Source organism: Salmo salar, chromosome 23, assembly GCF_965601325.2.
Source record: "Salmo salar chromosome 23, fSalSal1, whole genome shotgun sequence".
NCBI lineage: Eukaryota > Metazoa > Chordata > Actinopteri > Salmoniformes > Salmonidae > Salmo > Salmo salar.
Window position 1 is genome coordinate 50,087,501 of NC_138313.1, and position 13,184 is coordinate 50,100,684.

General features: G+C 44.4%; 1 protein-coding gene across 1 annotated transcript in view; it reads right to left on the minus strand.

Annotated features, from left to right (window-relative positions):
• The window catches only part of tle3a (TLE family member 3, transcriptional corepressor a), a 110,670-nt gene that overhangs the window by 6,989 nt on the left and 90,497 nt on the right, over positions 1 to 13,184 (minus strand). Inside the window, exons 14-16 of the mRNA XM_082968208.1 lie at positions 13,003 to 13,073; positions 11,967 to 12,216; positions 10,923 to 11,170 (exon numbers count right to left, since the gene is read on the minus strand). Of these exons, the coding sequence (XP_082824334.1) occupies positions 10,923 to 11,170; positions 11,967 to 12,216; positions 13,003 to 13,073 (569 nt within the window). The remainder of the gene's footprint in view (positions 1 to 10,922; positions 11,171 to 11,966; positions 12,217 to 13,002; positions 13,074 to 13,184) is intronic.

Here is a 13,184-nt window from a genome sequence, read left to right on the forward strand (position 1 = left end):
CCACTGGTAGGTAGTCTAATAATGTCCTTACAAACCCCTACCATAAACCCACTGGTAGTCTAATAATGTCCTTACAAAGCCCTACCATAAACCCACTGGTAGTCTAATAGTGTCCTTACAAACCCCTACCATAAACCCACTGGTAGTCTAATAATGTCCTAAACCCCTACCATAAACCCACTGGTAGTCTAATAATGTCCTTAACCCCTACCATAAACCCACTGGTAGGTAGTCTAATAATGTCCTTAACCCCTACCATAAACCCACTGGTAGTCTAATAATCTCCTAAACCCCTACCATAAACCCACTGGTAGTCTAATAATGTCCTTAACCCCTACCATAAACCCACTGGTAGTCTAATAATGTCCCAAACCCCTACCATAAACCCACTGGTAGTCTCATAATGTCCTTACAGACCCCTACCATAAAACCACTGGTAGTCTAATAATGTCCTAAACCCCTACCATAAACCCACTGGTAGTCTAATAATGTCCTTAACCCCTACCATAAACCCACTGGTAGTCTAATAATGTCCTTAACTCCTACCATAAACCCACTGGTAGTCTAATAATGTCCTAAACCCCTACCATAAACCCACTGGTAGTCTAATAACGTCCTTACAAACCCCTACCATAAACCCACTGGTAGTCTAATAATGTCCTTAACCCCTACCATAAACCCACTGGTAGTCTCATAATGTCCTAAACCCCTACCATAAAACCACTGGTAGTCTAAAAATGTCCTTACAAACCCCTACCATAAACCCACTGGTAGTCTAATAGTGTCCTTACAAACCCCTACCATAAACCCACTGGTAGTCTAATAATGTCCTAAACCCCTACCATAAACCCACTGGTAGTCTAATAATGTCCTAAACCCCTACCATAAACCCACTGGTAGTCTAATAATGTCCTTACAAACCCCTACCATAAACCCACTGGTAGTCTAATAATGTCCTAAACCCCTACCATAAACCCACTGGTAGTCTAATAATGTCCTTACAAACCCCTACCATAAACCCACTGGTAGTCTAATAATGTCCTAAACCCCTACCATAAACCCACTGGTAGTCTAATAATGTCCTTACAACCCCTACCATAAACCCACTGGTAGTCTAATAATGTCCTAAACCCCTACCATAAACCCACTGGTAGTCTAATAATGTCCTTACAAACCCCTACCATAAACCCACTGGTAGTCTAATAATGTCCTAAACCCCTACCATAAACCCACTGGTAGTCTAATAATGTCCTTACAAACCCCTACCATAAACCCACTGGTAGTCTAATAATGTCCTTACAAACCCCTACCATAAACCCACTGGTAGTCTAATAATGTCCTAAACCCCTACCATAAACCCACTGGTAGTCTAATAATGTCCTAAACCCCTACCATAAACCCACTGGTAGTCTAATAATGTCCTTACAAACCCCTACCATAAACCCACTGGTAGTCTAATAATGTCCTAAACCCCTACCATAAACCCACTGGTAGTCTAATAATGTCCTAAACCCCTACCATAAACCCACTGGTAGTCTAATAATGTCCTTACAAACCCCTACCATAAACCCACTGGTAGTCTAATAATGTCCTTACAAACCCCTACGATAAACCCACTGGTAGTCTAATAATGTCCTTACAAACCCCTACCATAAACCCACTGGTAGTCTCATAATGTCCTAAACCCCTACCATAAACCCACTGGTAGTCTAATAATGTCCTTACAAACCCCTACCATAAACCCACTGGTAGTCTAATAATGTCCTTACAAACCCCTACCATAAACCCACTGGTAGTCTAATAGTGTCCTTACAAACCCCTACCATAAACCCACTGGTAGTCTAATAATGTCCTTACAAACCCCTACCATAAACCCACTGGTAGTCTAATAATGTCCCAAACCCCTACCATAAACCCACTGGTAGTCTCATAATGTCCTTACAAACTCCTACCATAAACCCACTGGTAGTCTAATAATGTCCTAAACCCCTACCATAAACCCACTGGTAGTCTAATAATGTCCTAAACCCCTACCATAAACCCACTGGTAGTCTAATAATGTCCTTACAAACCCCTACCATAAACCCACTGGTAGTCTAATAATGTCCTAAACCCCTACCATAAACCCACTGGTAGTCTAATAATGTCCTAAACCCCTACCATAAACCCACTGGTAGGTAGTCTAATAATGTCCTTACAAACCCCTACCATAAACCCACTGGTAGTCTAGTAATGTCCTTACAAACCCCTACCATAAACCCACTGGTAGTCTCATAATGTCCTAAACCCCTACCATAAACCCACTGGTAGTCTAATAATGTCCTTACAAACCCCTACCATAAACCCACTGGTAGTCTCATAATGTCCCAAACCCCTACCATAAACCCACTGGTAGTCTAATAATGTCCTTACAAACCCTTACCATAAACCCACTGGTAGTCTAATAATGTCTCAAACCCCTACCATAAACCCACTGGTAGTCTCATAATGTCCTTACAAACCCCTACCATAAACCCACTGGTAGTCTAATAATGTCCTAAACCCCTACCATAAACCCACTGGTAGTCTAATAATGGCCTTACAAACCATGTCCTAAACCCACTGGTAGTCTAATAATGTCCTTACAAACCCCTACCATAAACCCACTGGTAGTCTAATAATGTCCTTACAAACCCCTACCATAAACCCACTGGTAGTCTAATAATGTCCTTACAAACCCCTACCATAAACCCACTGGTAGTCTAATAATGTCCTTACAAACCCCTACCATAAACCCACTGGTAGTCTAATAATGTCCTTACAAACCCCTACCATAAACCCACTGGTAGTCTAATAATGTCCTAAACCCCTACCATAAACCCACTGGTAGTCTAATAACGTCCTTACAAACCCCTACCATAAACCCACTGGTAGTCTAATAATGTCCTTAACCCCTACCATAAACCCACTGGTAGTCTCATAATGTCCTAAACCCCTACCATAAAACCACTGGTAGTCTAAAAATGTCCTTACAAACCCCTACCATAAACCCACTGGTAGTCTAATAGTGTCCTTACAAACCCCTACCATAAACCCACTGGTAGTCTAATAATGTCCTAAACCCCTACCATAAACTCACTGGTAGTCTAATAATGTCCTAAACCCCTACCATAAACCCACTGGTAGTCTCATAATGTCCTTACAAACCCCTACCATAAACCCACTGGTAGTCTAATAATGTCCTAAACCCCTACCATAAACCCACTGGTAGTCTAATAATGTCCTTAACCCCTACCATAAACCCACTGGTAGTCTAATAATGTCCCAAACCCCTACCATAAACCCACTGGTAGTCTAATAATGTCCTTACAAACCCCTACCATAAACCCACTGGTAGTCTAATAATGTCCTAAACCCCTACCATAAACCCACTGGTAGTCTAATAATGTCCTTACAAACCCCTACCATAAACCCACTGGTAGTCTCATAATGTCCTAAACCCCTACCATAAACCCACTGGTAGTCTAATAATGTCCTTAACCCCTACCATAAACCCACTGGTAGTCTAATAATGTCCTTAACCCCTACCATAAACCCACTGGTAGTCTAATAATGTCCTAAACCCCTACCATAAACCCACTGGTAGTCTCATAATGTCCTTACAAACCCCTACCATAAACCCACTGGTAGTCTAATAATGTCCTAAACCCCTACCATAAACCCACTGGTAGTCTCATAATGTCCTAAACCCCTACCATAAACCCACTGGTAGTCTCATAATGTCCTAAACCCCTACCATAAACCCACTGGTAGTCTAATAATGTCCTAAACCCCTACCATAAACCCACTGGTAGTCTCATAATGTCCTAAACCCCTACCATAAACCCACTGGTAGTCTAATAATGTCCTAAACCCCTACCATAAACCCACTGGTAGTCTAATAATGTCCTTACAAACCATGTCCTAAACCCACTGGTAGTCTAATAATGTCCTTACAAACCCCTACCATAAACCCACTGGTAGTCTAATAATGTCCTTACAAACCCCTACCATAAACCCACTGGTAGTCTAATAATGTCCTTACAAACCCCTACCATAAACCCACTGGTAGTCTAATAATGTCCTTACAAACCCCTACCATAAACCCACTGGTAGTCTAATAATGTCCTTACAAACCCCTACCATAAACCCACTGGTAGTCTAATAATGTCCTAAACCCCTACCATAAACCCACTGGTAGTCTAATAACGTCCTTACAAACCCCTACCATAAACCCACTGGTAGTCTAATAATGTCCTTACAAACCCCTACCATAAACCCACTGGTAGTCTCATAATGTCCTAAACCCCTACCATAAACCCACTGGTAGTCTAATAATGTCCTTAACCCCTACCATAAACCCACTGGTAGTCTAATAATGTCCTTAACCCCTACCATAAACCCACTGGTAGTCTAATAATGTCCTAAACCCCTACCATAAACCCACTGGTAGTCTCATAATGTCCTTACAAACCCCTACCATAAACCCACTGGTAGTCTAATAATGTCCTAAACCCCTACCATAAACCCACTGGTAGTCTCATAATGTCCTAAACCCCTACCATAAACCCACTGGTAGTCTCATAATGTCCTAAACCCCTACCATAAACCCACTGGTAGTCTAATAATGTCCTAAACCCCTACCATAAACCCACTGGTAGTCTCATAATGTCCTAAACCCCTACCATAAACCCACTGGTAGTCTAATAATGTCCTAAACCCCTACCATAAACCCACTGGTAGTCTAATAATGTCCTTACAAACCCCTACCATAAACCCACTGGTAGTCTAATAATGTCCTTACAAACCCCTACCATAAACCCACTGGTAGTCTAATAATGTCCTTACAAACCCCTACCATAAACCCACTGGTAGGTAGTCTAATAATGTCCTTACAAACCCCTACCATAAACCCACTGGTAGTCTAATAATGTCCTTACAAACCATGTCCTAAACCCACTGGTAGTCTAATAATGTCCTTACAAACCACTGTCCTAAACCCACAGGTAGTGACAAACGTGTCTTTACAAACCACTGTCCTAAAACCACAGGTAGTCTCATAAACGTATTACAAACCTCTGCCATAAAATCACAGATTGTCTAATAAACCACCATGAAAGCCATACAAAATACCAAACATACAAGACCACAGGTAGTCAACAAAAATGTCCTTACAATCTATACCTTCTTACAAACCACATGGTGGGACAAGATGGCGCCCGACAGACCCCGGTCACCCTGTTTCTACCTCTTAGCAAACTTTGCAGTATTTTTGTTTTCAGACAATATTTGCTCAGAACGTTTCTTGTATTATTACCTACACCTGGAAATAACTTTTGGATATTAGATCGGAGGTCACACACCAGAAATTAGACATCCCTGACCTGGATCCTTTGCCTGAACTTCCTGAACAATAAAGTACATAAGCTCAGGGCGAGGATCTCCCGAAGCAGCTCTACTCAGCCTGGGGGCTGCACCAAAACACAGACGCCAGAGAAGAGGTAGGAGTGGGGCCCTAGTCAGACTCAGGTGGTGTGCACCGCTGCAGAGTATACTACTCACTACATTCAGTCCCTGGACAATAAAGTACACAAGCTCAGGGCGAGGATCTCCTTCCAGAGAGACAGGGACTGTAAACATGCTATTTTCAGGTCTCTCCAGAGATGTTTGATCGGGCATTGGCTGGGCTACTCAAGAACATTCAGAAACTTGTCCTGAAGCCACTCCTGCGTTGTCTTGGCTGTGGGCTTAGGGTCGTTGTCCTGTTGGAAGGTGAACCTTCACCCCAGTCTGAGGTCTGGAGCGCTCTGGAGCAGGTTTTCATCAAGGATCTCTCTGTGCTCTGTTCATCTTTGCCTCGATCGTGATTAGTCTCCCAGTCCTTGCCGCTGAAAAACATCCTCACAGCATGATGCTGCCACCACCATGCTTTACTATAGGGATGGTGCCAGGTTTCCTCCAGACGTGACGCTTGGCATTCAGAACAAAGATTTCAATCTTGTTTTCATCAGATCAGAGAATCTTTTTTCTCATAGCCTGAGACCCTTTAGGTGCCTTATGGCAAACTCCAAGTGGGCTGTCATGTGCCTTTTACTGAGGAGTTGCTTCCGTCTGACCACTCAACCATAAAGTCTTGATCGGTGGAGTGCTGCAGAGATGGCTGTCCTTCTGGAAGGTTCTCCCATCTCCACAGAGGAACTCTAGAGCTCTGTCAGAGTGAACATTGGGTTCTTGGTCACCTAACTAACCAAGGCCCTTCTCCCTCGACTGCTCAGTTTGGCCGGGCGGCCAACTCTAAGAAGAGTCTTGGTGGTTCCAAACTTCTTCCATTTAAGAATGATGGAGGCCACTGTGTTCTTGGGGACCTTCAATGCTGCAGAATGTTTTTGGTACCCTTCCCCAGATCTGTGCCTCGACACAATCCTGTCTCGGAGCTCTACGGACAATTCCTTTGACGTCATGGCTTGGGTTTTTGTTCTGACATGCACTGTCAACTGTGGGACCTTATATAGACAGGTGTGTGCCTTTCCAAACCATGTCCAATCAATTGAATTTACCACAGGTGGACTCCAATCAAGCTGTAGAAGCATCTCAAGAACGATCAATGGGAACAGGATGCACCTGAGCTCAATTTCAAGTCTCATAGCAAAGGGTCTGAATACTTATGTAAATAAGATATCCATTTTGAATTTTTATACATTTGCAAAAAAAATCTAAAAAGTTTTTGCTTTGTCATTATAGGGTATTGTTGAGGATATATATATTTTTTAAATACATTTTAGAATAAGACTAACGTAAAAAAGTCAAGGGGTCTGAATACTTTCCGAAGGAACTGTTTGTGCAAAGTGGAAACTGCATATTGTGAGGCCGCATTTACTGTAGCATGGGACTTTAATAAAAGAAATCTGAGGTAAACGATACCAAAATTGTATCAATACATCTCTTGTGCTACACGGCAACACTGACCCTGAATCATTGCTACTCTCCCTTCCGGGACCAAGATGTTGTTCCTACAGTGATGATTAAAACTTATCCAAACCAGTAACGGCGGATAGACGGCAGCTTTCACGAAAAACTGAAAGCGCAAACCACTACATTTAACCGTGGCAAGGTGACTTGGAACAGGGACATTTACAAACAGACGAGCTATGACCTCCGTAAGGCAATACGACAGTACAAAGAGAAAGTAGAGTTGCAATTTAACGGCTCAGACGCTAGACATATGAGGGAGGGACTCCAGACATTCACAGATTATAAAGGGAAAGCAAGCCATGTCGCGGACACTGACACCTCACTCCTCACACACACATCTTTTTCTTCTTTGCTTCGAGGAAAACATCAAGCTCACACACACATCTTTTTCTTCTTTGCTTCGAAGAAAACATCAAGCCGCTCACAAGGACTGTGTGCTTTTATTCTCCGTGGCCAACGTAAGTAATTCATTAAGCATGTTAACCGTCGCAAGGCTGCCGGCCCAGACAGCATCCCAGGCCGCATCCTCAGGGCATGTGCAGACCAGCTGGCTGGAGTGTTTACGGATATATTAAATCTCTCCCTATCCCAGTCTGTTGTCCCCACATGCTTCAATAAGGCCACCATTGTTCCTGTACCCAAGAAAGCAAAGATAACTGAACTAAATGACTATCGCCCCGTAGCACTCACCACTGTCATCATGAAGTGCTTTGAGAGGATAGTTAAGGATCATATCACCTCCACCTTGCCTGTCACCCTAAACACACTGCAATTCCCATATCACAAATCCACGGACGACACAATCGACACAACTCTGCCCTATCCCACCTGGACAAGAGAAATACCCATGTATAGAATGCTGTTCATCGACTACAGCTCAGCCTTCAACACCACAGTGCCCTCGAAGCTCATCACTAAGCTCAGGGACCTGGGTCTGAACACCTCCCTATGCAACTGGGTCCTGGACTTACTGATGGGCCGACCCAAAGTGGTGAAGGTAGGCAACAACAACACGTCCGACACACTGATCCTCAACATGGGGGCCCCACAGGGGTGTATGCTCAGCCCCCTCCTGTACTCCCTGTTCACCCATGACTGCGTGGTCATGCACGTCTTCAACTCAATCATCAAGTTTTCAGACGACACAACAGTGGTAGGCCTGATTACCAACAACGACGAGACAGCCTAAAGGAAGGAGGTGAGGGCCCTGGCGAAGTGGTGCCAGGAAAATAACTTCTCACTCAACTTCAACAAAACAAAGGAGATGATCGTGGACTTCAGGAAACAGCAGAGGGAGCACCCCCGTATCCACAAGGGCACAGAGGGTGAAAAGCTTTCAAGTTCCTCGGCGTCACTGACAACGTGAAATGGCCCGTCCACACGGAAGATGCAACAGCACCTCTTCAACGTCAGGAGGCTGAAGAAATTCGGTCCCTAAGACACTCATGAACTTCTACAGATGCACCATTGAGAGCATCCTGTCGGGCTGTATCACCGCCTGGTACAGTAATTGCACCATCCACAACCACAGGGCGCCCCGGAGGGTGGTGTGGTCAGCCCAATGCATCACCGGGGCCACACTGCCTGCCCTCCGGGACATCTACACCACCCGGTGTCACAGGAAGGACAAGAAGATCATCAAGGACCTCAGCCACCCGAGCCACGGCCTGTTCACCCCTGACTACCATCTAGAAGATCATCAAGGACCTCAGCCACCCCGAGCCATGGCCTGTTCACAACGCTATCATCTAGAAGGCGGAGACAGTACAGGTGCATCAAAGCGGGGACCGAGAGACTGAAAAACATTTATCTACAGGCCATCAGACTGTTAAATAGTCACCACAAGCCAGCCTCCGCCCAGCACCCTGCCTTGAACTTTAGTCACCGTTACTAGCCGGCTACCACCCGGTACTCAACCCTGAACCTTAGAGGCTGCTGCCCTGTGTACATAGTCATGGAATCACTGGTCACTTTAATAACGTTTACTGTTTTACCCACTTCATATGTATATACTATATTCTAGTCCTGGTTCATCCTATATAACTACTGTTGTCTACTTCATATGTACAGTTGAAGTCGGAAGTTTACATACACCTTAGCCAAATACATTTAAACTCAGTTTATCACAATTTCTGACATTTAATCCTAGTAAAAATTCCCTGTCTTAGGTCAGTTAGGATCACCACTTTATTTTAAGAATGTGAAATGTCAGAATAATAGTAGAGAGAATGATTTATTTCAGCTTTTATTTCTTTCATCACGTTCCCAGTGGGTCAGAAGTTTACATAGACTCAATTAGTATTTGGTAGCATTGCCTATAAATTGTTTAACTTGGGTCAAACATTTCGGATAGCCTTCCACAACCTTCCCACAATAAGTCGGGTGAATTTTGGCCCATTCCTCCTGACAGAGCTGGTGTAACTGAGTCAGATTTGTAGGCCTCCTTGCTCGCACATGCTTTTTCAGTTCTGCCCACAAATCTTCTATAGGATTGAGGTCAGGGCTTTGTGATGGCCACTCCAATACCTTGACTTTGTTGTCCTTATTAAGCCATTTTGCCACAACTTTGGAAGTATGCTTGGGGTCATTGTCCATTTGGAAGACCCATTTGCAACCAAGCTTTAACTTCCTGACTGATGTCTTGAGATGTTGCTTCAATATATCTACATAATTTTCCTGCCTCATGATGCCATGTATTTTGTGAAGTGCACCAGTCCCTCCTGCAACAAAGCACCCCCACAACATGATGCTGCCACCCCCGTGCTTCACACCTGGGATGGTGTTCTTCGGCTTGCAAGCCTCCCTTTTTCCTCCAAACATAACGATGGTCATTATGGCCAAACAGTTCTATTTTTGTTTCATCAGAATAGAGGACATTTCTCCAAAAAGTACAATCTTTGTCCCCATGTTCAGTTGCAACAGTTTTGGAGCAGTGGCTTCTTCCTTGCTGAGCGGCCTTTCAGGTTTTGTCGATATAGGACTTGTTTTATTGTGGATATAGATACTTTTTTAACTGTTTCCTCCAGCATCTTCACAAGGTCCTTTGCTGTTGTTCTGGGATTGATTTGCACTTTTCGCACCAAAGTACGTTAATCTCTACGAGACAGAACGCATTTCCTTCCTGAGCGGTATGATGGCTGCGTGGTCCCATGGTGTTTACACTTGCGTACTATTGTTTGTACAGATGAACATGGTGCCTTCAGGTATTTGGAAATTGCTCCGAAGGATGAACCAGACTTGTGGAGGTCTACAAATTTGTTTCTGAGGTCTTGGCTCATTTCTTTTGATTTTCACACGATGTCAAGCAAAGAGGCACTGAGTTTGAAGGTAGGCCTTGAAATACATCCAGAGGTACACATCCAATTGACTCAAATGACGTCAACTAGCCTATCAGAAGCTTCTAAAGCCATGACATCATTTTCCAAGCTGTTTAAAGGCACAGTCAACTTAGTGTATGTAAACTTCTGACCCACTAGAATTGTGATACAGGGAATTATAAGTGAAGTAATCTGTATGCAAACAATTGTTGGAAAAATGACTTGTGTCATGCACAAAGTAGATGTCCTAACCGACTTGCCAAAACTATAGTTTGACAACAAGAAATTTGTGGAGTGGTTGAAAAACTAGTTTTAATGACTCCGACCCAAGTGTATGTAAACTTCCCACTTCAACTGTATATACTGTATTCTAGTCATGGCTTATCCTAAATAACTTATAACAAAAATAAAAATCTGGATTATGTGCGTATTGTTTGTATTGCTGGGTATTATTACTGCACTGTTGGAGCTAGAAACACAAACATTAAGCTGCACCTGCGACAACGTCTGCAAGTCTGTGTATGCGACCAATAAACGTTGATTTGATGTGCTCAGAAAGTCCCAAATATCAGTATAAACCACATACACAGCCCCAGCCATTCCATCTTCTCCTACCTGACGAGAGTCTGGTTGTGCAGGTCCCAGACGGCGATGTTCCCATCGCTGCAACAGGAGAAACAGACCTTGGCGTCTGGGGAGATGGCGAGGGCGTAGCAGGCCGGGGCGGAAGACGTCAGCTCAGCCTTGATACGAGGCGTCTGGGAGGCTAGATCCCAGATGGTTAAAGTACTGGCTTCTCCTCCTACGATGAGGGTACGACCGTCAGGGAGAAGCTTACAGGAACGGATGTAGTTATCCCTGTTCTGGTAGACAGAGGGAAACAGACAAATCGATACACAACACTGAGCAGCTCAAGGGATCAGGCCTGAGGTTCTAGCCACAGACAGACTGAAGGAACATTCATTTTATTCCTACCATCGTAGTAAACACATCTAGACTGCAGCAGAGATAAGTGGTACTGTTTGGTTGGTTATTAAGGTGTGGCACGAGCCGTGTCAAGGTCAAGGGTTCAATTCCCACTCAGGGATCATATACACCAACAAAAATTACTTAGATCAAAGTAAACAAGTGAAATAGTAGAAACAACAGCTGTAGTCCTCACCAGACAGTCTAGTGGAGAGACAGGACTCTTGCTGCCCGGCTGGCTGATATCCTAGATATTACATAGTATAATATAGTATAATATTGTCCTCACCAGACAGTCTAGTGGAGAGACAGGACTCTTGTTGGCTGGCTGATATCCTAGATATTCCATAGTATTATATAGTATTATATAGTATAATATTGTTCTCACCAGACAGTCAAGTGGAGAGACAGGACTCTTGTTGACTGGCTGATATCCTAGATATTCCATAGTATTATATAGTATTATATAGTATAATATTGTCCTCACCAGAAAGTCTAGTGGAGAGACAGGACTCTTGTTGATTGGCTGGCTGATATCCTACATATTACATAGTATTATACAGTATTATATAGTATAATATTGTCCTCACCAGACAGTCAAGTGGAGAGACAGGACTCTTGTTGATTGGCTGGCTGATATCCTACATATTACATAGTATTATATAGTATTATATAGTATAATATTGTTCTCACCAGACAGTCTAGTTGAGAGACAGGACTCTTGCTGCCCGGCTGGCTGATGTCCCAGATCTTGACACAGCCCTTCCCTCCTGTGTAGACGTGTCTGGTTGGATTAGAGATAGTGACGGCACACACCACCTCACCGTGGCTCAGCGTGTTGATCTGACGGGCGTGCCGGGGGATCCCCGGGCCTATCAGGGCGTCCGGAGGGAACGGCACCGGCTGCATCTGGCCGTCCGCACTCACGTGGAAGGAGTAGGCTCTGGAAGATGAGACATAGGCTCTCTTTAGTACTGCTGGGTAGTGTTCATTTGGTACCAAATGGAAGAAAACGGACTGAAACGGGAAGGGACTACCTGGAGTTATCCAATAACAAACACTCATTTTAGCTTTCCTTTGCAAGAGGTTTTTGTTACGGTAACAAACATGACCCCTGATGATTGGTATTCTAAGAGATAGGTAGTGTAGGACTGAAGGGCTTCATCTAAGACAGACAGAGAGAGACAGACGGGGAGAGAGAGAGAAAGACGGGGAGAGAGACAAACAGGGAGAGAGAGAGACAGGGAGAGAGAGAGACAAACAGGGAGAGAGAGACAGGGAGAGAGAGACAGACGGGGAGAGAGAGAGACAGGGAGAGAGAGAGACAAACAGGGAGAGAGAGACAGGGAGAGAGAGACAGACGGGGAGAGAGAGACAGACGGGGAGAGAGAGACAGACGGGGAGCGAGAGAGAGACGGGGAGCGAGAGAGAGACAGGGAGAGAGAGAGACAGACAGGGAGAGAGAGAGCGAGACGACAGGGAGAGAGAGAGACAGACGGGGAGAGAGAGAGAGAGAGAGAGAGAGAGCCAGACAGACAGAGAGACAGTCAGAGAGAGCCAGACAGAGACAGACAGCCTGAGAGAGAGACAGACAGAGACAGACATCCAGCCAGAGAGAGAGACAGACAGAGACAGACATCCAGCCAGAGAGAGAGACAGACAGAGACAGACATCCAGCCAGACAGACAGAGAGACTAAAAGCAGAACCCTGAGTGTGTAAGGTACTTACGGTTTTCCTCCAGGTATGGAGGTGAGACTGGCTGGAAGACCTGGTCTCATGTGGGGATGAGGATCAAAACCCTGAAACAGAACAACACAGGGACAACATGACCTACACAACATACTATTTACATAACATACAGAGTAGCCTTGTGGAGAAGCAGGCTTCCCTACTCGTTACCTGTATAAAAG